General features: G+C 40.5%; 1 protein-coding gene across 7 annotated transcripts in view; it reads right to left on the bottom strand.

The window, feature by feature from the left end:
* The window catches only part of STAU2 (staufen double-stranded RNA binding protein 2), a 242,970-nt gene that overhangs the window by 190,141 nt on the left and 25,524 nt on the right, over nucleotides 1–27,305 (bottom strand). For all 7 annotated transcript variants that reach the window (XR_008597409.1, XR_008597410.1, XM_054984756.1 and 4 more), the window contains one exon: nucleotides 14,041–14,200. Coding sequence is in view for 5 of the 7 variants with exons in the window: in XM_054984756.1 (XP_054840731.1) it covers nucleotides 14,041–14,200 (160 nt within the window). In the remaining 2 variants the exon portion in view is untranslated. The remainder of the gene's footprint in view (nucleotides 1–14,040; nucleotides 14,201–27,305) is intronic.

Below are 27,305 nucleotides of genomic sequence, written 5' to 3' on the forward strand. Positions count from 1 at the left end.
ATTTGGGTTTGTTGAGCTTTCGAATTTTCTAGCATCTTCATCACTCTGATCATCTGAGTCAGTTCTAGAGACCCTCCTTACATGCTCAGGCATTGTTTGCTTGGGTTGGTTCTTTAGACATTTGTAAGCTAAATGTCCTTTCAGACCACATACATAACATCTTTTATCATTCCAGTATCCATCTTGGGTTCTTTCTATATTTTTATCCTGACTTTTTATAATCTCAGCTCTCTCATATGTTCCTTTCCTTTCTCCCTCTTGTCCTTTACTGGATTTAAACTCTGGTTTATAAGAATAGTCTTTCTTTTCACAGCAATCCCATCCTCCTCTATTAAGGGTTAATCTATCTGCCCACTCTGATGCTTGGTTGACATTCTCTGGAAGTTTGTCTTTAACCAGAAGTCTGATCTCTGAAGGAAGTTGAAATAAAAACTGTTCCAAAATCATTAGATCCCTTATTCCTTCTTTAGAGTTAGCTTTGGCAGACGAAATCCACTTATCAAAATAGTCTGTCAGTTTGGCACTAAAAGACTTAAATGATTTCTCTTTCTGAGGCACTAGGCTTCTAAACTTCTTTCTGAAGTAATCAGCACCTAGCCTAAATCTGTCATATACTGCCTCTTTGTATTCAGCATAAACAACAGGCTTATCTGAGGGAAATGTGTTGTAGATCTCAGCCAATTCCCCTCTAATTAAGCTGGGTAAATACTTCATATATTGTGTCTCTGGTATTTCCCAGTTCTGAGCAGATCGTTCAAAAGTGGACAGGAAAATTTGTGGATCTTCTCCTGACACATACACCATAAAATCTTTTGGGGTAACTCGAGGTAAATCAGCTCTGGGTTCAGAGTTTCCCTCCTTTTTGTCCCCATTCTTAAGTCTCTTTCTAATTGTAATCTTTCAGCTTCCAAACTGGTGTCTTTCTTTCTTTTTTTTTTATAATTTTTTTTATTTTTCATAACTACAAAACACTACACAGCACTACACAAGACTATCACAAGGAAAGGGGAAAGGGAAGGGACAAAGGGGGGTGGAAAAAGAAAAAAAGAAAAAGGGGGGGAATGAACTACAAACACTAAACACTACACTTCAATGTTTCCCTTCATACTGTCATAATACAAAAATAGCTCCATAGGATAATGATGGAGTGGTTAATCATACAGAGAATAAACATTTCAAATTCTGATTAAACTTTCCTCCCCCTTCTAGGTCCCGGACGCAGTTCTCTCTGTGCAACCGCTGTTGCGGTGCTCTCCTCCTCCTCCCCCCCCCTCCGGCTCCTCCTTTTCTTCGTTCTCGGTGCAGCAGAGTTCTGGGTTTTTATTCTCAAAATCCTTTAGTTGATCTTCTGATAATATCTTATAGGCCTGATCTTTATATCTGAACCATATTCCTTCCGGGAATAACCATTTGTACTTTATTCCATGGTCCCTCAGAAGAGCTGCAAACTTTTTATATTTAAAACGCCGTTTCCGGACTAGAAATGGAACGTCCTTCAAAATCTTGACTTTCAAACCCATAAAGTCCAAATCCGCATTGTATGAGTTATATAGGATGGTGTCCCGAATCTTTTTAGATGAAAAGTCAATAATGATCTCACGAGGCAACTGTCGCTTTGTTGCATATTTTGAAGAAGCCCGACGGACCTCCAAAATGGCGCTTTTAATCTCTTCTTTAGTCGTCCTCGCGGGTATCGCCAATAGTTCCGAGACCACCTCCCACAGATCCTCTTTTTCCTCCTCTTTCACGTTTTGGAGACGCAAAATTGTCTGCGTTCGTTCCATCTGTAGCCCGATCAGCTGGTTCTCAACCAGCTTCAGCTCCTTTTTTGTAGCCTTCACAAGTGACGCACTTTCCAGAGCAGACTTCTCTGCCCCCCCCGCTGCTGCCTTAATGGTTTTCACTTCGCTTTCAATTAAGCCCACCCTTTGATCAGTTTCGTTCAACTTGTCAACAAAGGGTTTTATGGCTTCCACCACCGCCCTGCGCACCAACTCTTCGAGCGACTCCCCCTTCAAGGTAGCCGACATTGACTTACCGAGAGCGGGACTTTGCTTCTTTGCTGCCATTTGGGGGGGGGCGCCAACAAAATTCTGGAACTCAACGAAGGGGAAGAACGAGTCTTCTTCAGATCAACCTCTCCTTCACAAACGCTTGTAGAACAGAAGGGATTCGCTTGTTTACAGGCTTCCGCCTGTTTCTTTTATTTGCCGTTTCTCGTTGCCCGGCGGCACTCGAGGCGCCGCGCACGTCTGCCGGCCTCCATAGGGACAAACGGGCAATTCCCCCCCCCCCCGCATTGATTTCGGGGAGTTCTTCCCGCTGCGTCCCGGACCCTGGCTCCCTCCCTGGGAGTCCTGGGGGCTAATCCTTGCGGATCAGCCGCCCGGTCAGGGTGCCCGGTCGTTTCCTCCCGGACCAGCCGAGAGGAGCGTCCGGCATGGCTGAGAAAACGAAACCGAATCCAAACTGGTGTGTCTTTCCATCTCTTGAACTCTAAATTCCATTTCAGCTTTCCACTTTTCCCTCTCAAATTGTTTTTGTTCTATTTCAGCTTTCAGCTTTTCCCTCAGAAATTCTAAATATTCTGGATTAGGGTTGTACATTCTCTCCTCTGCAGTTCTACTTGGCTCCACACTGCTCTGTATCAGTATAACCCTCAGTTCTTCTACACTTTTCCCCTCATGAGGTAAACTTAACTCATTGCACTTCTGAATGAGAGCCTCCTTTCTCATCCCCATAAACTCTGCCATTTCTCTTTTACTTTTATTTCCTTCTACAATTGTACTAAACTTCACCAGATTATGTTCTCTCTTATAAATCCTACTAGTTCTTCTGTGTCTTTCCTTTATAACAGTTCTATATTCCTCATAGGATTTAACTGAACACTCTGTCTCCTTGGCTATCTGTCCCTTCAGAATGCCTTTCTCTCAGAATGTTCCTTCCTCCCAGGCTATTATATCCCACTTAAAATATTTTCTTCTCCTCAGGATGTTTGGATCCCACCGCTATGCCTCCACTTGTTATGATCTTCACTTTCTTTAGGGTGGATTTTGCTTTAAATCTCCCCCTTACACCCTCTGGGTAGTTTGCTGCCACCAGGAATATTAAATTCCAATATATTTTATTTAAGTTTTCCCTTTGGTAACGTGTTTATGCGTCAGGCTCCTTCGTGGTTCTATGTGGCCCTGAGGATAGGGAGATAACAATGACTGCTACTCTGGGATATAACAAAACAAAATAAAAGTTTATTTTTTAAGAAGCGTATTGGTTACATAAAAGTAGTTCTTAGTTCTTCTAGTTGCTTCATCCAAACTCATTCACACAGATCTCTTGTAAGGCTTCACACACAGTTAGCCTCTTTCTCTAAGCTCTATATTTCTCTCACAGAGAACTCCTCAGACAGCACACAGCTAGCCTGTTTTCTTTTCACTCTCAATTCTTTCTCTCTCAGGCGCACACACAGTTTGCCTGCTTCAAATAGAATGAATATATAGTCTCACAGACACACTCAGTTCAGGCTTCCACTCAGGTTGCCTTTCCCTCACAAATACATGAACACCCTCAGGCTGCACACAGCTCACCTTTCTTGCCCTAACTGAATCTTTTTCTCTCCCTCAATAACTGAAAACCGCCTTCACTCCACCCACTCTGTCATCAACCAATCATATCACTCACTCATCTCTCTCTTTCACCCCCACTCTTCACCTATCTCACCAAACATTTAAAGACACATGCACCCATTTCTTGAAATCATTACAGGGCTGTTAACAATCTCAGGATTATGGAGAGTAATATATGAGAATAGCTTAGAACACTTGAAATATGAAGCTCATTGAATCATGGTCAAAGTATTACCAACAGGGCAAAAGTAGTAAAAGGACGAAAGTTAGAGAGAATACCTGGATTAGAACTGCTGTAACAGAACAGGCAGCAAGGTTAACCCCTTCTCTCTGCGCTGCTTACAGGAGCCTGATTTTTTTTACCTACCCAAGGAGAAAACCATTTTTTCCAGGGGAAATTGCTGGGAAATTTTGAACATATGAAGCTGCCTTATACTGAATTAGGTCATTGATCCATCAAGTATTGGTCAGTCAAGGACTGGCAGCAGCTCTCCAGTGTCTAATGTCTTCACATCACCTACTACCTGATCCTTTCAACTGGAGATGTGGAGACTGAATCAGGGACCTTCTGAATACTAAACAGATGCTCTGCCAATGAACCATGACCCCTCCCCAGCCCCAGTCTAATACACCACACCTTTTGAGTTTAAACTACATGCCAGGAGATCTGATCACAGATTCCCAACATCATACCCTTTGCCTAAAGTGTTTGGATTACATAGTTCTTTCTTTACTAATCTTTCATTATACAATTTAGATCTGAAACAGCGTTTATTCCTTTACCTTTACATTGTCCTTAAAATGTTTCTCTCAATAAAAAAGTGTTACATCTAAGAATTGGAGGGCTGAGCAAACTAATGAAGGAATCAGACTGGAAACTTAAAACCATCTGACAGCTGTTCAGAAATTGTATCAAAATGAATCTGTAATCTCATTTACACTCATAAGATTTCATATAAAAAAAGTCATCATTTGGAAAATTCTGAAGTATTGGGCCAGGAATCAGACAGGGGGAAAATGTAATTTCTAACTATCTTTTTAGTTGTTTGACCATACTAGTATTTTATTATCTACTTTTATGGCTACATACTATTTTGGGTTATCTTATCTCATTGATCACTACTGTTTTATGCTAACAATGATTATACTGTATATTGTTCTTTTGCTACTGATTGTCATTTTTTGTCTTTTACCAGATGAGTTATTTTGATTTTATTGTCATCCTTTGTTTTGGATCAGCTGTGTTTAAGGATTTTAATTATTTTATTTGTTTTCTCTACTGATATAATTGTTTTGTGAAAGTAACTCAGATAATTATTTCTGAAGAGGTGTCACAGAAACATGCTAAACAAATAAATCAAACCAGGTACAAAGTGTTATCCTGGGGGAGGGGGTGACAAAATTCCTTTGATTTTTTTCATGTAGGGAATACAGATGTAGAACAACTTCCTTCCTGGTTGTAATTCCAATGCTATTCTACCAAATTGCAATTCAAGGTTGCTTATTAAATGTGATTATCCCGCCACCTAGTGCCTTCATTGCTTTAAGATCACTGTGTATGAAGTAGCTGATAAGTATGATAGTCATGACACCTTATTGGATAGTGACTATATGATACAACTCATTCCAGCAATCCCTTAAGAGTTTGACATTTTTAAAGACAGATGGGGCCTTTATAAGTTAACAGTTTTCTAGTCAACTGTGCCCCTTAAAAGTAAACTGATGGCAATTTTAAATAAGGCAACCTTTTCTCTTGTAACAATCACCACACCATTTTGGAATGCAGCTTCTTGTAAAGCAATTTTATAGAGTTATGAATATGCACACCAGACACTAGGGGCTTATAACCTGACCATCATTTGTATAATGAGAAACACTCTCTGCACACATGGGAACTAAATGAATGCATAGAGCTCTAACCCGACACTGGAGCCCTTGGAGTGGAATTTTTATTTTATATTTTTATTTACTTCCCTTCTGTGGATAGAAAAAAATCAAGGGTTGAATCCTGAGCATTTTGAGTTGAAGTATGCTTACAGAAGAAAAGCCTACTTATCTATAAGGAATTAGTGGTCTGAGGTTTCCAATCCATTATCACCCTCCAGATGTTGCATATGCTTCTGCAAACAGCTAGTGTTCTCTGAGTAGTAATCTGTAGGAATACTTATACCTGTGAGTATACCTTGGAATCTTCTAGTGCTAAGCTTGAAGGTTGTTTTTGGCACAGAATTTGTTCATCTTAAAGTGAGAGGCAGAAGTATGCCATATGTGGGTGAAGACACATCTGCCCAAGCCAACGAAGCAGGGAAACTCTCATTTGATGCAGAATACAACCTACTTGCAAAAGTCCTGGCAACTCCAGAGGGTGATAGTGGATTCTGAATCTTATGTTCCTAACTGGAAAAATCAGTCATTGAAAGATGTTTGTTTAACTTCCAAACCCAGTAATGCAGCCGCCCAAATGAGTTGCTCTGAGGAAAGCCAGGAAAAGAAGGCTTCTGCCCCAAAATTGCTGGTATAAATGATGAAAATTCCTAATCGAGGAATCTTCTTGTTCTACAACTGATGAAGCCCTGGATTTAGGGGGGGGGGGCTCCATACTAGAAATAAATCCACACGGTTGGAACCCATGGTCAGAGTCAAAGCTCTGAGGTGTGTAATGGTCTTGAGAAAATATCACTTGATGTAAGGAACCAGAGCCAGTGCAGTTGCTGGTTGTTGAGGAACAATGTGAAACAACCAATAGCCGTCACTTACAAACTAATATAGCACTGAAGAACACTCGACACGTCTGTATGCAAAACTACAAAATTTACTCATACATCAAATGAATTCTAAATGTTCAATGAAACAGATTCTGTTTGGACAAACATGTTGGAACATATATCACCCTTCACCTCAATTGGAAACAGGGGGGGGAACATACAAGTCAATCCCCTAATGTTTGCAGAAACGAAAATACTTCTGATCGGGCTAAAAAAGCCTCTACACAGTTTCATACAAATATCAATATACACAATGCACAAATATGTTGCTCAGGTCAACAGTCAACAGAAAAATCAACTGCTAAATTCGAATCGATATTTTCAAATTGTAACTGAACGGGTCAGCTAGCAAGAGGTCCCGCTCACTGGCGTACGCGAGCTGTAACTTTGTGAGACATACTATTTGAATCGCTGAATTTGTAACTGCTCTGAAGAAGGGGAAACCGGAAACGGGACCTCTTGCTAGCTGACCCGTTCAGTTACAATTTGAAAATATTGATTCGAATTTAGCAGTTGATTTTTCTGTTGACTGTTGACCTAAGCAACGTATTTGTGCATTGTGTATATTGATATTTGTATGAAACTGTGTAGAGGCTTTTTTAGCCCTATCAGAAGTATTTTCGTTTCTGCAAACATTAGGGGATTGACTTGTATGTCCCCCCCCCCCTGTTTCCAATTGAGGTGAAGGGTGATATATGTTCCAACATGTTTGTCCAAACAGAATCTGTTTCATTGAACATTTAGAATTCATTTGATGTATGAGTAAATTTTGTAGTTTTGCATACAGACGTGTCGAGTGTTCTTCAGTGCTATATTAGTTAGTAAGTGACGGCTATTGGTTGTTTCACATTTTGACGCCGTTACTCTCTCCATTTTTGTTTTTTGTTGAGGAACAATGGCTTCTTTGGCTGATAGGATACCAAGTAGACATTGTGCTTTGACCTGTTTTGTCTCATGACAGGAGCTCTTCAGAGCTGAAACAGAAGTTGCTTGGATGTAAAACAAAACAGGACTGAAAATGTAGGCAATTTTGAGGAGAAGAACGTCAATGGTTTAGTCTTTGGTCTTGATGACACTGAAGAAGCTGGTCTCGGTGCACAGGATGGGGGGAATGGAAGATTTGTATTCACTTACCATGAAGCTTCCTTTCTCGGTGGTCCAGGAGTGGGGCAGTCCTTACTTTTGGGATATAGCTCCTCCTCTCCGAAGGCAGAGTCAGTCAGCTGATTTTGATCCTGGAGGGGAGGGGCTTGTCCCTGGAATCACCAGTCTGTTCCCAAGCCCTGACTCCCCATCATAATACCAGAAGGGAAAATAATAACTCCCCTCAATTTTTTTTTAATAGAAAGATCCCTCCCTTGAATCCACTGGGACGAAGACTATCGTCCTAACTCTTCATCCAATCCTAGAAGCCGCCCTGCAAGAAACTTGGGTGGGCAGGACTGCCCCACTCCTGGACCACCGAGAAAGGAAGCTTCACGGTAAGTGAATACAAATCTTCCATTCTCCGGTGGTCCTAGGAATGGGGCAGTCCTTACTTTTGGGACATACAAGAGCAGTGTACCCCAGGGTGGGTAGTCCGGCTTCCAGGCCTAGAGGGTGTGTATTAGTACCCTCCTGCTAAATGTTGTCTCTGGGGAAGACAACTTATCTTAGACTATTATTGGGAAGACCACCTGATCGATCATTTCTAACGACTAAAGGATTTATAGGTTGCCTGTGTCGGTTTCCCTTAGTGAGTGCGCCCTGACATCTATGGGCATCTCCAGACCGCTGGCTTGACATGCCAGAATTATGTACCCTCTGCTTTACCTACTTAGCCAAGAAAAGGACACTCTGGGTCCCAAGAAGGTCCTCCTGCAAACACACAACTAGCGTCCCAGACTTCTGAAACACTGTTTAGTCCTGCCCAAGTGGAATCTCACATCTCTACATGTATCAAGGTAGTGAGATGTATTTATTCATTTTCTTCCTGTGCTTTGGATTAGACTAGAAGGAGGGAAGTACTATCTCTCCTGTCCTATGAAAACATGAAGTTCACCTTTGGAAGAAAGTTGTTTTTGTTCATAATTTGCTCTACCATCTTGGAGGAAAGGGCATGGCTCTCTATCTACTGCTAGTGCCTGCCATTCTGACACTTGTCTAGCTGATTTTATTCTCATCTGAAAGATGGTTTTAAATGTCAGTTCCTTTAGGGGACATGAGGTCATAGGCTCAAGGCATTTTTTGTATAATGCTCTCAATACCAGATTAAGATTTCACGTGGGAAAAACCAGCAAATCCTTGGAAGATTCTACAATGAGGTCCCCTTTTAGAATCCACTGCCATGAAGGCGATATATAAGGGAACGTCCCTTCCTAGAACCCCTAACTTGTCACTACCTGTTGTCTAAGGGTGTTGGTATTAAGACTTTTCTTCAACTCCTCTTCAAGAAAGGATAGTAACTCCCTAATTAGCCCCAAAAGATTACATGACTCTATCCATGCACTCTTCTGGGAACTTGGCAGGAATTCTGTGGAACTCTTCCTGGAGATTACCATAGTACCAATCATGCCTTCTGTTTAGTCCAACCCTATTAGCTGTTTGTGTTCGACCTCCACACTGTGAGGCTTGTCAGAGCTGGTTAGGGGTATCGTATTGATCCCTGCATCAATGGGCCCTCCTGCAGTGGAGGTGCCAGGGATCCATGCTTGAAAGATTCTTCAGGTTTTGAGACCATGTCTTTCTGGACCTGAAGGTTGCTATTAGCATCACTTCTGCACTTTACTATGTGATCTTCTGAACAGCTCTGTGCAATAGCTGTACTGTGGAAGACATACAGGACATGTGAAGGCAGCTTGCTGCTCACATCATCTATTCCTATGGTTTGAGGGTTTCTTCTCCTTGCGCCTTGTTGAAAACTGCGGTAGACCAGTTGGGGAAATCTCTCTGGATAGCATCCATTCTGCTTGGTTCATCACTCTCTGGGCTTAGCCAGTCCGCCTCAGAGTTGTCCTCTGTATAAACATATAGTGACCTGTGGGAAGATTCTGAGATTCCACCATACCGTGTCTGATGGCTCCGAGTTCCAAAGGGTTTACCCTGTTGATCATTTGTCCTTCAGCCAGATACCCTATGCCATTCTTCCTTGGGTGTGGGATCTCCATCCCCAAAGACATGTCCATAGTCATCACTGTTCTCTCTGGTTCCTTGAGTGGGACACCAACGTGGGACTGAATGAGGTACAGCCACTGGTTGTTTTCCTGTTTGAGGATCTCTGGCAATTCAACCATCTTGGACCTCTTGTGATCTAACACCCCATGATATGGCAACAAGCATTTCTGAAGTGCGCAGATCAAGATGTCGTTTGGATACGGGAAAGGAGCCACTCTCCGTGGCCTAGCCATGCTATCAGTGATACTAGGATTCTGAAGAACACCATAGGTGGCATTTTCAGCTCAAAGGAAAGGCCCAATGTTGGACGTGCCTCTGAGAGATTGATGGAAGCCAGACAATCTCCCTTCTGAATGGCAGTCATGACAAATTTTACCCTTTCCATTCCCACCTTCTTGTTCCTAGGCGTCTATTTTATTTGACCAAATTCCTTTGGATCTAGGGGGAAAAGGACCAGGTGGCAAAGAATTGAATTCCACTGATCACAGTATCCGCCTGTTTCTTATTATTAGCTGCCAAGGGTTTGTCAAGTATTGTAAGCATCCCCCAAACACTATCGTGCCTGCTGCCTTGGTGTAGACACATTGAGTTCCCTTCTTTGGCCCTTTAGTATCCTGATCGGATTTGTTGAGGAAGAAGGTACTACCCTCCTCTCAATGTCTGGTCTGCTTTCCTTTATTTAGAGTTTCTCCAGACAGGTTCATATCTTTGAAAGGAACCATGGTTACTTTGGCTTTGGGGCAAATGGTCCACGTCCCAATTTCTAAGCTAAGTGTTGTGCCTGGTGGCCTGAAAACCATGGTTCTTGTTGACCACAGCATATTGCCAGGGATATTTCATTAGTTTTGCTCTTCGGCAGGAGTTTACTGCTCACTGCAACCAGGTCTGAGACCCGAGAGAATGTGACTTTACGAAGGAGTGGAGCTGTCACCAATGCTCTGAAGGATGTAGCGGAAACTTCCAATTTTCTGCACACAGCCAGTTCAAACCACCTGAGGCTGGAATCCTAGATAGTCCGTCCTTGTCAACGGGCAGCACAGGATTAGATGGCAGGCTGGTTACCAGATCATCCACCAATGGCAGCTTGATCTTCTCAGTAACCCCTGGAACTAATGTATAAGACTTGGGGAGGGGGGGAATAAGAGTAGTTAGTTTTGCCAAAGTGTCCCTCTTAGACTTCTACAAGTATGTGAGACTACTGGAAGGGAATCCCTGATGGGATTATTCCTGATTCTAGGGAGGATTCTCTCCAACCCCTTAGTCCTTAAGAGAGAAGACTCCAGGATCCTCATCACCATAGAGAGCTTTCTGGGATACGGCTCCTGAGGAAGACCTGCTAGGGAATTTTCCCTTCTTTTAACAGCTCCCCTTTCTTTTTGGCTGAGGGAGAAAACTGATAGATCAGGGTCCTCGATTGAAGGCTTAACCAAGATCTGTGCTCTTAATGGCCCTTGCCTCCTCTTCAATCTGGGGAGGGGCCACCCCTTTACCTATCTGGAGTCAGACTCCCATACTGGAATGCCTCTCTTGCCCATCTGAGAGTCTAGCCACTAGACTATTTATTGGTGTGCCTTCAGGACCTCTTTCAATTCCTTATTTCATCCTGGGCCATGCCAGTTCATTTGTTAAATAGTAACTATGGCTGCGACTATGTAAATAGGGGGCATGTAATTTCTTTCCCCTTAGTGGTGGAAAATGTCATCCAGTCATAGTTGCCTCTGCAACACTGGTCTTTTTTTTTTTTGGAGGTCTCCCATCCAATTGCTAACCAAGGCCAACCCTGCTGAGGTACTGAGATCTGATGAGATTTGGCTTGCCTGGACTGTGATATCACAGTCAGGGGCTGTGATAAGGTCAGAATCATCGTTATTCCCCCAGAACTGCTAGGTAATTGAGACTTTTACCCAAGGTCAGCCACCGAGTTCAAGAAATTATGGGACTCGAACCAGCAGGGTAATGATTCATGTCCCAGCACCTAACCACAACGTTACAGCAACTCATTTCAGGCTTCCTTGCCTGGTGGAGGCAAACCCCAGACCTTCTCCCTTTCACTAGTCTCTTGAGACGCCCGGGAGTAGGCCAAGGCCTGGGAATTGGGCAAGTTTAGGCCGCAGGCTTGCACTCTCTGAGGCCTGGAAGGAGGCTAAGCCTGCCTTTGCTGACCTACCAACAGCAGAAAATTTTCCAGGCATTCTTGCCTGACAGGTCCAGGCCCTTGGGCTTTTTCTCTTTCACTGGCCTATTGAGAGGTCTAGAAGTGGCTGAGGCCTGGGAGTTTGGAAAGTCTAGGCCGCAGGCTTGCACTTTTAGAGGCCTGGGAGATGGCTAGGCGTGCCTTTCCTGACATTCTGCCATCTAGGCCCCTGGGCATTTCTCTTTCACTGGCCTGTTGAGAGGCCTAGGAGGAGGCTGAGGCCTGAGAGTTTGGAAAATCTAGGCCACAGGCATATGCTCTTTGAGGCCTGGGAGGTAGTTAGGCCTACCTTTGCTGAATTCTGCCATCCAGGCCCTTGGACATTTCTCTTTCACTGGCCTGTTGAGAGGCCTAGAAGGGGCTGAGGCCTGTGAGTTTGGAAAGTCTAGGCTGCAAGCTTATGCTCTTTGAGGCCTGTGAGGTGGCTAGGCCTGCCTTTGCTGACATTCTGCCAACAGAAATTTTCCTTCCAAAAGGAGAAATGAAAGTGAAAGCATACCTCACAAGTCCCGGCTGAAAAGAAAGAGAAATAAAGGAGGGCTCCTTTTTATTCAGAGCAAGCTGGCTCTGAGGCTTCTGCTACTCTTGTCTCCTCCCTCCTTCCTTTCGCTGCCCCCATTACTCGCAGGATCAGTCTTACCGTGGTTCAGTCGGGGCTGCCAGGGTTGGAGCAGGTCCTCTGCTGCTGCTGGAGGCTGCTCCTTCCAAGCCTGAGGGAGTTCCCGATAATATCGGTCTCTACAACAGGCTACAGCAGACTCAAACACCGCACCCTCTGGCCTTCTGAGGGGGGGGGGGTCCTTCCAACCTGAAGGTGGGGAACCTCAGTGGAATTTTGCGGTTGTGGCCGTGGAACCTAGGAGGAACCTAGGGCCATCGGCTCTAATGCTCGGTGTCGCTCCGAGCGAAATGGGGATGTGGTAGGTGGTAGGGCCTTTCCTTTCCCCTGCGAGCTCCTCACTGCCTGTGGCCTCGGCCTCCCTGAGTACTGGGATTACAGGCACACGCCACCATGCCCGGCTTATCTCTGGCAGTTTCTTCTTCACCAGGATCACTGTGCTCTGCAGAGCGTTGCTGAAGATGTCCTACTCAGATGGCAGGGCCAGAAAGACTGGTGATTCCAGGGACAAGCCCCTCCCCTCCAGGATCAAAATCAGCTGACTGACCCTGCCTTCGGAGAGGAGGAGCTATATCCCAAAAGTAAGGGCTGCCCCACTCCTAGGACCACTGGAGAATGTCAAAGTGTCTTCAGACAAAGTTTACTCCCAGAGCATGGCTCTGTCGCAGAACAGTATCTTCATACTTGTTTTGTGACCTTTTGACAGTGTTGACAAGAGTACACTTGATGTACTTCCCCCAAGCAGAATAAGAACAAGCATCCATTTGTGTTTGGAAGCTTACTGTCATAATTCTGACACAGTATGAACATGGACTGAATTGCCATAACGCACAACGAGTCTGCATTATGAGATGCCATGTACTCCTAAAATATAGCATAGGGTGGGAGGTCCAGAGGGCAGCATGGGGTGTAACAGGGGGTCTGAAGTGGGAAGGGAAATTAGCAGACTCTCACAGGAGTCTTGGGATCCAACTACAAGTCTGTCTTCCCTATATGTCTACTACGATTTGTTCCAAATTAGGGTTCATTTGAAAATATTTGCTTGCTACGGTTTGTAGTTGGTGGATGCAGATATTCCGTGTATTCTAATTTCCCCACCAGGCCCTTTTAACTCCAGAAAAGCTAGCACTAGAAATCACAGAAAGGGAATTGACAAAAAGGGGTATATGGGTTAGGAAGCTGCAGTGAGAAGGGGAAAATGAGGCACCCCCCTCCCCGGTCTTCCAAGACTCCACTGGCACATGAAGTGGTGGTGGAGAGTGCCATCAAGTCACAACTGACTTCTGGCAACCCCTAGTGGGGTTTTCATGGCAAGAGACTGGGTGGTTTGCCATTGCCTGCCTCTGCAACCCTAGTCTTTGTTGGAGGTCTCCCATCCAATTACTAACCAAGGCAAACCCTGCTTAGCTTCTGAGATCTGACGAGATCAGGCTCACCTGGGCTATCCAGGTCAGGGTGGCACATGAAGAAGGGAAGGCAATTCACTTGCTCACCCCTCTTCCTTACATTCTCTCACCATATGTGACTTTTTGTATATGTGGGCGCTACAACTTCCAGCACTAGCTTTTGATTCAAATGGGCTTCTGGAGGAGGGAGAATGAGGGGAAGCTCTTTGTTCATTATCACATTGGTAGAAAGATGTGGGGAGGGGAATAATTAGTACTGACAGAAAGAGGGATCACTAACCTGAGGTAACTTTCTGGGAATTGGCTCACTCTGAAGAGCCTGAAGTGCTTTCATTGCAGCATTGTGTCTAGCAGCTTGGCGAGTCTTCCCTTCACCCAAAAACTCATGGTCTCCCACAGTCAACTGGACATAGAAAATCTTAGGCACTGGGCAGTGATATCTAAGAAAAGTTATTGACAAATTAATCCCACATTAAATTTCAACAATATATGAAAATTCTGTGTAAAACGACTTTGAAATATATCATCATCAACAAAAATAGGTTGAAAATTACTCAATGAATCAACTCCTTCTGATTGGTCTGGACCACGTATAAACTAGCAGGCAACAGCACCACAGTACTCTTGAGTTAAGACTGAGACTTTCTTTTCTTTTTGAAAGGTAAAAAGGAGGGAAACCTTTGATTTTGAGGTGTCGCAATTAATATGCAGATTTAAAAATGCAGTATTTACAAAAAGTGCAGATGGCAGGTGCCAATCAAAGAAATGTGAACATAAAAGGCTCTTTAATAGATAATTTTATCAAAGGTTATTCAGGAGGTAGCAATCAAAAATAGGGAAGCAGCAGAAGACAGAAATTTCCACCCTTCTCTGTTGCATACTGCCCCTGGAAGACAATCCTAAACAAATATAATATGACCTTTTAAAACATAATGCAAGATATAAAAAACTAGTTGTGCAATGTATTCTTTGAGTGCCAATTCTGCAAACCACTCAAAGATCCTGAATCTAGGTCTTGAGCTAGCCAAAGCTGTCAACAAATCTGCTTAAAGATTTCACCTGCCTGATTAAATAAATATAATTTGTGACATGTTAAAAAAACTGATCCGCCACTAATAGCAGAAGGGACTGTTTTAAAATGGTGACATATTCTGGAAAGATCCTGGTATGACTGGAAACACTCTAACACACTAACAATACTTTTAATTTTGATAAAAGCATGAAATATATTTTCTGTTCATGTATTTATGACAGATGCATAAGGAAGCGAAATGAATGAAATCAAGTAGCATGTTATCATTTCAAGCATGTCAGAACAGGAGTAGGGGAAAAAAGCCAAGGTAAACTCTACTTTTCTTACCTGTTGTATAGTTTATGGGGCCCAGTAATTGAATAACATCAGAGGGATTAAAGTTTACACCTCAACAGAACATGCTGAACTTTTCAGTTTTGTCCACATATCAACTTACTATTGTTATCAAAATTATGTCTCAATGTATTTGACTGTTATAAAATAGGTTGGCTTGATTATCTGCTATAGAAGGAACTGTAAATCTCTAACAAACTGGAAGAACTAAACTCATTTATTTATTTAATGCTTTTTATCCTGCTAATACAAGGAGACCCTGGTAGTTTATGTGAGGTTGTCTCAGTTTATTTTTACAAAAAGACTGTAAGTTACACTGAGAAGCAGCAGATTTTCGAAGGTCATCCAGCAGATTTCAACTAAAAGTCTCTAAAGTTGTTTACAAAATACCAAAATACAATAAAATCAATAAGAACATTTTGATACAATAAAAATTCATTTAAAAACAGTAAAATCAATAAAATACCAAAAAAAAAACCCTGAAAAATAAGTAATACTGGTGTATGCCATGGATGTAGAAGGGTGTAACTCTGTTTAGGATTGCATTTGTAACTGTCTTAAATTTGGCCAAAAAAAGTATCCATACGGAATCTGTTTTCTCCCCACTGGTTTGTAGAGGCTTTATTTCAAGTTCAAATTTTATATATACAACTCACACAAAAAAGGGAGTCACTGAGATAGATACACATGCAAATTACCCCAGTGACATGCGTGGCATTATATTTATAAAATGAGAGATTCTAGAAGAGTACAATTACTAGTCTCTTGTAGCTAAAATAAGAGTTCAGGAGCACCTTAAAGATTAACACATTTATCATGAACTGTACTTTTGAAGGACCAGAGAGTTTACTGAATCAGCTGCATGAAGTGGACAGATTCTCATAGGAATCTCTACCACAAAAATTTCAAGTTCAAGTTCTACAAAAATATGAAATTTCTCCCTTAGTCCCCAGGTCCGTTAGACAATATAAGAGAAGAAGCAGGGATATTTGGCAGAGCTATTCAGAGGGGCCTGGAATAGAAAGAGCTGTTTTAGGTATTTACGTTTCTTGTAGCAACTTCTCACATCTCTATCAAGAAGCTTACTTAATATTTGGAAAATACTGGATTTGAGAAACACTTAATAAGCAAGCCAGCAAAATATGAACATTATACTATTCTAGCACGAAACCTACTAATAATGGGATCTATACAGGAGATACCTCACTAATTTCAACAAGAATTGCAAGGTAAAATTCCTAGCAGATTATACCCAATATTTTAGCACAAGGTTCACTAAATACATTAAAACCTATCCAAAAAGTTAATTTTTATTATAGGTGTCTTTTTTTAGCAGACCACTAATAGTGTTAATGTGTTAAGCTTGAAATCAGCTTTTGAACTATGACCCAGAATGCAAAGTTTAGCAATGAGCAAATGTTTACAGTTATTTTGTAACATAAAAACAGGGGTTCATAAGGTGCCTTCGAGTTAGTGTGATTAGGCGCCACTGTAATTAAATAAATCACTATGGTCTGTTGACAATTACCAAACTCATTTTGGTTTGCCACAGAGGCAAACAAAATTTTGGTTCATTACAATTTTACAGGAATATGATGTCATAGCATATTATCATGCTGTAACAATCTGCTACTTTTCTTGCCAAAATATTAATTGCATACTAAAGATCCCAAGGGCCTCTTCCTGTATGGTCTTCAAATGCATGCACAAATACACGCACAAAGACAAATAAAATATTATTCTAGCATGTAATGTGTTTATGTTGCATTTCCTGTATTTCTATGGATTCTTCAATGGCATAAGAACTCCTGGAAGAGTGTGTACACAGCTGCTGGCGAAACGTCAGGAACTACAATGCCAAGACCACGGCAATACAGCCCGGAAAACCCACAACAGCCATCGTTCTCCGGCCGTGAAAGCCTTCGACAATACATCAAGCATATTGACTATTTAAAATCAAGTGATGCCAAAGCTGCCGGCTGCAAAAGGCTTTACAATGAAATGCTGCCACTCCCTTCAATGCCAAATATGGGGCACTGCTGCTTGAAAGTGTTCACTGCAGTCCTGCTTCTGAGAAAACATTGCCAAAGAACAATTCCAGTAGACTGCCATAAAGGAAAAATGGGAGCAAATTAGTAGATGAAGAGAAAACTTTATGAAATATGCCCTACCTCAATTTTGCATCAATCTTATAAACATGTGCTTAATTCAATCCTTTCTAAATAAATGTCTAGCTTTCATATTTGCATTCAAGTTTGACAAACTTTGCCTTTCCTCCTACCTCTTAAATCTTAAAATTCTGTATTAGACCAGTGTTTCAAATTGCATTCTCTCAGTAAGGATAGGGGATTATCTATTTGTTCAGCGCCTACCTCACTGAAGTAGCTACCTTATTCTGCCAGCCCACTGGTCCACCTAGCCCAGTTATGTATACTCAGAGTAGTTCTTGAACGTCTGACCTTTAGTTTCTTTTAGCAACTAACTCTATAACTAGTTTTGCATCCATTAGTTTTAAGGATAGCCAGTTTCTGCTCTCCTCCTTCTGCCTTCTTATATACATAAGGAGCTTAAGAGAAAAATAATTATACCAATAGTTACACAAAATAGTGGTTGCTTAAATTAGCCAACCCAAAGATACAAAATTACTCTAATTAAGAGTGCTTTCAAACTAACCAGAAAATCTTGGCAAAGCTTGTTTAATTTTCGAAAGGCAGAAAAATCATCTTTACTTCAGAGCCATGAAATTAAAGGCAATTTGAACTAATCTTTGATTTTTCTTTAAAAAAAAATCTTAATAGCGAATGCATTTTAAAGGCACTTGTTGGCCTTCAAACATATGTTGTCTGTATCTAGCCTATTTTTATATTTAAACATAAAAGCAGCAATGTTAGACATTTTGGAATGCAAACCTCATATTAATATGTATTATTCTTTCTTGGATTCAGGAGATCCTCTCCTCATTCTGTTTTGGGGTGACTGAAAAGGCCCTCGTCATCCTAGCCAGCCCTAATGCGTTGTCTAGCTTAAAGGCTCCCCTTCACTTCCTACGTATGTAACTCGAAAACAGCCCCACTGGATCTGGTTTCTATTGCCTCCTTGGCCTACAATAAGGTAATAAATGAGGTGTTCATTTCAAGCTGAAGGTAGGAAATGCCATTTTTGAATATGCAGGTGAAAACCTAGCATAACAAGGAAAGAAGTTCTAGCCCAGCCCAACTGCTGTTATGGCAATGTTCTGTTTACAGAGGATTTTTTTTAAAAAAAGGAGAGTATTACAAATTATGATTCCTTAAACTGCTATCTTTAATTATAAAGTTCCTTCTATCATCTCAACCTTCTATCACCCATGCTGCTGCATATGTATTGACTTGACTGTCTCTACAATTGCATGTGGCTACAGATTTTTCCCAAGTCCACTTTCCCTCTACAGTTGCCTTTGAACCTCGAGGAGATGATGCCAAAGGTTAGGGGTCACACATGGATGACAAGCCACTCAGCACTGGAGGCTCTACTGAACGGGACAGCAAATGAAACCACATATTTTCCCTCTTCCATCAAGAAATTCTGCTAGAGCTGCACAGAATTCATGAACCAATTAATTATCAGTTCTTGTTTGTGGGGCGGGGAGATTAAGTACTACTTTTCATGTTGTAAAAACTGTCACTCATTATTTGTTATATTTATTCTTACCTCTGTACCAAATAAGAACAAAAACCACAAAGTTCACAACAGCAGCAAACTATAAAATACCAATCCATATAAATCAGCAAAAGCAATAGTAAATTAACAAGCCAACAAAAACTCTAAATACCTATCAACTTTAAATAATGAAATCCAGTACTAACCTGGAACACTATAAAAACACCAGAAAATGCAACCAAATTTATCTTATTCTTATTATTGTATAACAATTCTATAATTATAATATAATTTTAAAAATAAACAATGGCTTGCAGTACTTAATTCCCCTTTCTTCTAAAACAGTAATTTATTCAGGAATTCTGCATGAGATAAAATAATCAGAAGCTGAAGTCCAGGAGAAAAATTTAAAGGGTCAGTGGCCCTGAAATCTCAATAGTACATTGACAGTGTACACTGGAAGTGCTGACAATGCAAGTGTGATTTAGGTTTTTAAGACTAACTACAAATATCTTTAAAAAGATGGAAAGAGAACAGGAAAACACTGAAATACAACAGGTTGCCAATGGTGTCATCTGGGTTATCTATTAAAACTGAGTGAATGATGGATGGCCATTTCAGATTAAAGAGCTAGTGTGGATCATTCAAGACTAAGGCTAACATTATCTGTTTATGATATTACTACTGAAAAGACCATTTTTACGCACCAGATTTTCATAGAAAAGATCAAGAATCCAGTAGTACCTATAAGACTAAAAAAAATGTGGTAGGGTATGAGCTTTCATAAGTCACAGTTCACTTCTTCAGATACCGTGACCTGTGACTCACCAAAGCTCATATCCTAATCCTACCGCAAATTTCGTTAGTATTATAGGTACTGTGGACTCCTGCTCTTTTCTATTGCTACAGACAGCTACCCATCCAGATTTTCATAGTGATCAAAAGCTAAAGATAATAAATACTTTCACAAAACAGCATTTTGTGAGAAGTCTTGCAAGAACTAACAAAAAAAGCCAGTTTCCTCAAAATTATAGCTTCCAAACAAAACTGTATAATGCAGTCTTAAACAAAATGTTAAAAGTTAATTTCAGCTGTATATCAACAAAGTTCTTTAAAAATATAATGAGCTCAGTCCATTTGGCAGCTGACAGAAGATTCAGAAAATGTAAGCAACACAATATTAGAAGTCACATTATATTAATGGGCATTACAGTGCATGTGCCGTGCCAGGTTTGTGGCAAATAGAATTGAGAAAGTTGTTGAAATGCATATTAAGTTTTCAGTACTCCTAACCCTACACCCTTTCCAAAAGCTGATTCAGCATGTTCATAAACTCTGCTTTTTAATGGAGAATAAAGGGGTCAGCAAAAGCCCTTTTTTAAAAATGGAATACAGTGGACTACAGCATGCTGAAAAACAGGGGAAAGAACCACGTAATTTAAAGGCAGAAAGAACAAAGAATTAAAAAACTGCAGATATGCAAAACGGAATTTCTGAGACAATATTAATATATGAATATCTGTGAAGGCAGCATATACATGAAAAAATGTTAAACTCTCTTTTCAGCTTTGGTAACTTGTTGTCATCCAGTACAACCACATTACATTTTACTGTCTCTGAAAATAAACCTGTTAACAATTAGACTCCAGAAACGGCAATGTAGTTCATCTCAGAGGCAGAACTCTATATTTTTATGTATCTGAGAGTTAACTAACAAGATACCGTTCATATATTTTAAAATTGATGTAAACGAGTAGAAATGCTAAGAAATTTTGTTGGCTTTTATCCTATATAAAGCAGTATCAAGTCTGCTATCTTTCTATAGGTTCACACAAGCTTACAAAGACCTCTTACACATACTCAGCTTTACAGTGGGTTTTCTGAATATTGAGCCCGCATGGATCGGTTAAGTTTATTAATTGGTTCTGGCCCCCATAAAGCTCCAGTTCTTTAATTTTGCCCTTGAGGAAGTCGAACCAAACTGGTGCCTGGTTTTTATTTCTGCACTAGAAAAATGCATTGTTTCTGCTGTGGGCTTTCTAAGGGGAGATGATATGTTGGCAGTTTCATCCATTTGGGTTTTGTTTGTTTTGCATGCATGCATGCACTGCAACATTGTAATGTTTGGACATTATTGGGGATTGTATGACTGGGGAATTTTAAAATATTAAGAGGGATTCAGGGCTTTCTGCAGAGTTTTTATTTAGTCATTGCAGCTTCCCCCTCCCCCAATGTCACAACCCTTTTATTTGTGGGGGCTTAAAACAGCAATGTTGCAATATTATTTCTTTTTTAAAAATTTACCACTGTGTCATCCTGATAGCTTCTTCTGTTGTGAAAATATGATTTATTGCCAAGATTACAGTCTGAGAGTTGTGGAGGAAGAAAGGGGATAAAAGGGTGTAGCTACATATTGCTGTTCAACCAATCAGAACACAGGGAGATAAAAGGGAGGGCAAAGGCAGGGCCAGGAATTACACTGAAGAAAACATTTTGCACTGCAAAGAAAATGTCTTTACTTTGATGTAAAAAAATAGGGATATGTACACTGGGAGAAAAGCTACAGAAAACCCAGAGAGAGACTGTTTCTGCAATCAATGCAGCCTTTCACCATGCAGAAAAGTCTGGGAAGCAGTTTGGCAACTGAATCAGGGTATTTTGACTATGTTCTGTATGCAGAACTCAGAGGAGACATCAAAGCAGTATGGGGCCAGAAACAGCAATAAAGCGCCCTACAGAAAAGGCCAAGGGCAAAAGAGATGTTCCCCAAAATTAACACAGAAAGCAATATGCCTCTGCAAATCAAAGGTTTTAATATGAATACCTACTTTGAAAAAGTTTGTATTACTTGAAAAGACTTGGATGTACAGATATATTACAAGTATCTAAGGCCCCTTTCACGTATTACACAGGCTTGCCACGAAGTATTTTCCTAAGAAGGGTCTATATAGCAAATCCAAGTTCTTTAACAACTATGGTTGTATGACAAATCTGTTTTCAAAGATCTTCTTCTTATATTTACATAAAGAAGCTCTATGAAAAATAATCTGTGTTACAAGTTTAGGATGATTTACAAGACAAAACCAAGAAATGCAAAATTGAACCATTTTTGCTCTTACAATCATCATGGTATCTATCTCTACACTAACCAGAATTTAAATAATTCATTAAGATGAGGCCACCAAGCCTCTGATCTGCTTGCCTTCCTGCCTTCTTCTCCCTTTGTCCAATTACTCCCTATCTTGGTAATCCACTCTTGCTCATGGTGCAGTGCAAATGCAGCTATGTTTGCAACTCCCTCTCTGTTGTTTGGCCCCAAACAGAGAGAAAACATACAGAGAGGAAACTAAGGAAGTGATTATGGTAAATTTACCCAGCAGGAGTAGGTGATTAACATGGAAATGTTTACTTTAAAAAATACTTTATACAAAACATTATAATCAGGTTTTGTATCGTACTGTAGCTGAGCTCTAAAGCAAAGAATTCTGATGTTCCTTATATAACATTGAAAAAAAAAACAATTATGAGTATGACATGAAAATCCAAGCATCTATGACATGAACATCAGTGCAAAATATTTCCCATGAACTATATTACTCACCAATCATAACAGAACGCAGAGTGGTCAGTAAGAACATTTTTCAAATACTCATTACAGCAAAAGATCATAAACAGTGCTGTATATCTAAGTGCAGAATTATTTTATTCCTACATACAAGAGCACACTGAAAAGAACATCGCACTTGCCAACATTGTGGCTATGTTATGTAAATAAAAAAGTGCTTCAGTTATTTAGTTCAGTACTATATTTACTGCTGTTGATGTTACAAAGACCAATCCAAGTTATGTAGGTGAAATTATTTATGTTATATAATACAGGAGTGGGCATAAATGATCAATTCTTTTAGCACAGAGAAACAAACCATGGGATGTCAGCGTTCTGCAGCGAGAACTGCTCTTTTTAACGTATTAATATACCTCCTAGAAAAATGAACATACATCAAAATAAGCGAATGTGCTGACACTACAGAATTAGTGAAGACATTTTATCTAATCACTGAAAAATGTACTCTCTGCATTTCCCAGTTTTTAGCTTTATTTTATAGTGTAATAAAATAAACAAATTAAAAAGACTCTACCCTGAAGAAGTTCCTATTAACATTTTAGCAGAAGAAGACACAAAAGACAAGATAAAGCAATGGTACAAGGAGATGAATACATACAATGTTATGCTGTTTCATAAAGGGATTACAACTAAGGGATTAAGCCAAACGAGCTGGGTTTTGAAATGGGATGTGAAAGTGGCACTGCTACCCAACTGATCCATTTAGTTCATGTTGCCTCAATGTTTCTAACTTGAGTGAATAAATAAGCTTTGAGTAAGCAAAGGGCAGAGAGCTAGTAAAGGAAACAGGTCTACACCTACATCAGTCATGCTGTACGGAACTCAATCAGCATCTCAGAAAATCAATGGGAAAAGCCTTACTTTGCTCACTTCCTGGAATTCAGTTAATCAGTCAAGGACCTGCCATAATTAATCAGGGTGTCTTTAGCCACTAACAGAAACTGTTACTACTAGCATTTCCATTACTTAAAAACAAGGTCTCAATTCGAGTCAACTTCTGTTTCATTTCCTGCTTTTGGACTAGTGATCCAGGAGTTCCAAAATGTAGTTTGAATTTCCCTCAAAGCCCTGCTTCTCTTTTCAGAATGAACACAGTCCCTCATCTCTGTCTTATTTGGAATAATTTCCAGAACCCCAAGACACCTCCGTCATGCCTTTGTCCAGTCAAGACCCACACCTGATCACAACTTCTGCTTCTTCTGCCTTTCTAAGCAGCGAAATAAAAGAGTTTTGTTTGGGATCCCAGCTGCTTGTTCTATAACTGAGAATGGAATACTTTCCCAAAGACCATTTTTGACTGAGTGCTGCTGCAGGAACGCACCCCCCCCCCCCCCCCAAGCCTCTTTCCTATATGCCCAAATGGTAATTTGGTTAAAATCTGCACACTAGAAATAACTTGTTTGTTAGAGAGCACTTACTCTTGGCTGTTAAGTAGCAGGTATTGGTAATATTTGACTGCTTAAGGCTTGCTAATTCCCCTCCCCAGATATTTATTTCCCATAATAAAACTTGTTTCTGATTTTTATTTTATCTAGGTATTACCAGTGTGAAGATTATTTTGGCATTTGTCAAAAGTTAGTGTTAAAACCTACACCAGCAGTGTCTTAGGCAAAGAGCAAGGGAGGAAGGTTGCTTTGGGTTTGAGTTTTTATTGAAGAGGCATATTCACACAGGTACATATACAGGATACACATGTATTCTGACCACATCCACAATAACAGCATGATTTGCAGTTCAATCATGTGAGCTAATGAGTAAACCCAAAAGAATGTTTGGTGATGGAAGGCTTGAGCCCTTCATAACCAAAAAGCTAGTTTGTCTTGGTTAAACCAGACCAAACCCAGACTATGTAATTTATTTGGAAAATGTATATGCCATATCTCGAGAGATCAGCTCACAGTGCTTTACAACTGAAAAAATAAAATAGAACTATTAAAACACCACCAAATAAAACATAGCCATTAAAAACAAGCCAGTGCAGAAGAACACAGCAAGCTCCCTAAAGTGATATTGATAAAACAGTCCTCAGGCCATATTGGATAAAACAGTCCTCAGGCCAGAATGAGACCACAAAACAGTTAAAAGTTTAGGTAGTAGTAGGTAGGTTTATTGTTTGTGGCCAAAGGCTGTTACAATCCATACACATAGAAAACATAAAACACTCTAACATATAAACACATGTACAAATATTAAAAGATTAAAATGAACTAGGCAGAAAATACCAGTCAGTTAAAACCATTACTACTACTGGGAACAGCTCTAGCCCGAATAAAAAACCTTCCCACACTTATCCATATTTTAGTATGTAATAAAGAAAATGTGTATGTTTTCCCAACATGAATGATGTGCATAAAAGACTACCCTTTCTTGGCAGATTCACACAAGTGCTGTTTATTTGTTTCAAAGTCCTAATACTAATCACTATCCTCCAAAGTGACAGGCACTGGCAATGGCACAGCACATCACCTGCAGACTCCCCTGCCGCAGCGCTCCAGGGACAGCTTTCTTAAACAGATGTTTCTACTTCTAAAAAAGTCACAGGAAATGGACTGACTTTCTCCTTTTCCTTTCTTATAAAGAAGTACTAGCACAGCTGTAGTCCTCCTCACTTCCTTTAAAACAATGTGTGTGAGGGAGAAAGGTGTACAATGATAGTAAACAAGTCACTACTGCTAAATACAGTGTAAGAAGATAATAACAATTAAATTGGTTTAAATTTTGATGGGATGATGGCAGTTAGGCAGGTTAGATTATACAAGGATTAAGGAATACTTATCTGCTTCTTCACTTACCAGCCTAATGTGAGGGGGGGATTTGGGGGGCCTGAACTAATATCTTTGGCTCCGCTGCAGGTCACTTCTTATCAAACTCAGCCATCAAGAGTTGCATACTATAGTAGGGAAGATTACAAAATCCTGTTAGGGTGATTTTGCAATTTACCCCACTCCACTGTTCTCCAGGATGAAACCTGATCTGAGAAATCTGATGAGTAGTTCAAGAGAAGTTCTCACTTTTAACAGTGTTTCTACAATTATTCCCCTTGGTCTGTAGGCACCACAAACACTGGGGAAAATTTTGTTTTAAGTTCCGTAGGTCTATAAGACTGACATTCAGACAAAAGCATACCAGAATAGATAACAAACTCTTTCAAAACTTTAAATAATCAGCATACAATAGGATAATTTTGAAGGGATTTCTATGTTGTCTATTCCAGCTCTGAAGATAAAAGCTACAGAGCTTTGACAGAGAAACAATTTATCTGAACTTGTGATCAAGCACTAATTTTCTGGTCTCACAATCTGCCTACCAGTAATCATCTGCTTATCTACAGCCCAGTACTAGATCTGACTGCATCTGCCTGTAAACAGTTCTTACAGTTCTTGTCTCCCCGTCTCATCTTCTACCTATTTCTTCTACGGATGTCTGCAGTTGTGATCCTGGCTGTTCAACTTATCCTGATTATGGTTATCAATCTGACAGCTTTCTCTGTTCCTCACCTTGTGATTTACATTTTTCCCTATTTGGTCCTGCTAGCTTTCCCTACTCAGTTTACCAGAACTTTCAAGTCCAATGACTTTGTTTACTCACTGGAATCCTGAACCTGCATGGACTTTGGGAAGATTGATGCTAAACACTGCATAATGAGTCAAGTTTAAGGGGAGCTGAATTCTGCTGTGGATAAAAGAGGGAAGAGGAGTAAATAAGTATAATGGGGGAAAGGAAGTAGGTACAGATCAGGAAGGCTGTCAAAGAATGGTGATAATTTTTAGAAAAAAAATTGCACATATTACAGACACAGAGAAAAAGTACTGATGTGGGACAAGTCTAAACTACACAACATTTTAATCTTAGCTGTGTCAAAGAACACACAATAATTAAAAAGAGAAAACTTTATCATAGCCAGATTTTATAGTCTTATCTAGTTTGAAAAACCACTATGATTAAACTTTGCAGTTCTCTATTTCTAATTGCTTTGAACTAAGATTATGAAATAATATGCAGTAAGTAACAGAAGAGAATTTTACCCAAAATGCTTTGGACAGACCTTCTGCGATCAAAGCTAAACACAAAAGAAAATTTCATACTGCCCTCCAATGGCCTAGGGAAACTATTCTAAGAATGATCCATTTTGGTAGCAAGATTTTAAATTTATATTTATAGTGGGAATTGCTCCCTGGCATCTAGGAAGCCACAACACTATATTTTCCTCCAAAAGCTGGTTTATGCATTACTCTTCTACATGGAAGTCACTGGGAAAAATTTCTCCTCAACAGCACCTCCTATGCACTAAGCACCATTCCCACAAATTACACTGAGTTTCTCCACACCTGCACCGTCCTTCCTTTCAGGTGTTGATAAGGAGACATTCAACATGACTTAGGGGAATTACACAACTTCCCTGCCCTGCAGAGATCTACTGCCACAAGAGCACAGGGAAGCATTTCCCAGTGGTTTCCTTACAGCTGGAATAAAAGGTCTAGTTGGTCTTTAAGGTATTACTGGGCTCAAATCTTGCTCTTTGACCACAGAACAACGCAGCGAGCTACCTGAAACTATCCTCTGGGCAGTATCTACGACTGAACAACTCCCCATTTGATTGCTGGCACTATACAAAAAGCTTTTATGAGAAAACCACATGGTTCTTTATTATCTGGTTCCACCGTGAAGGGAAAACTATGCTACATGCAAATACATGTATCAAGGCACAACAATTTTTTGCGGTTGTTGTTGTTGCTGTTGAGTAAAGATGAGGTGAGGGGAACGGCCCCTTGGATACTCACCGAGAAGGGTCCTTCTCCTCTGAGGAAAAGAGGACATCTTGGGTGTTTCCCACCGTCCAATCGGGGAGGCAGGAAGTTAAACTTTCTTCCTCTTCCTTTGGTGTGTGGGACCACCCTCTCTCCTCAGTTCGGGT

The sequence above is a fragment of the Eublepharis macularius genome, chromosome 7 (genome assembly GCF_028583425.1).
Source record: "Eublepharis macularius isolate TG4126 chromosome 7, MPM_Emac_v1.0, whole genome shotgun sequence".
Lineage (NCBI taxonomy): Eukaryota > Metazoa > Chordata > Lepidosauria > Squamata > Eublepharidae > Eublepharis > Eublepharis macularius.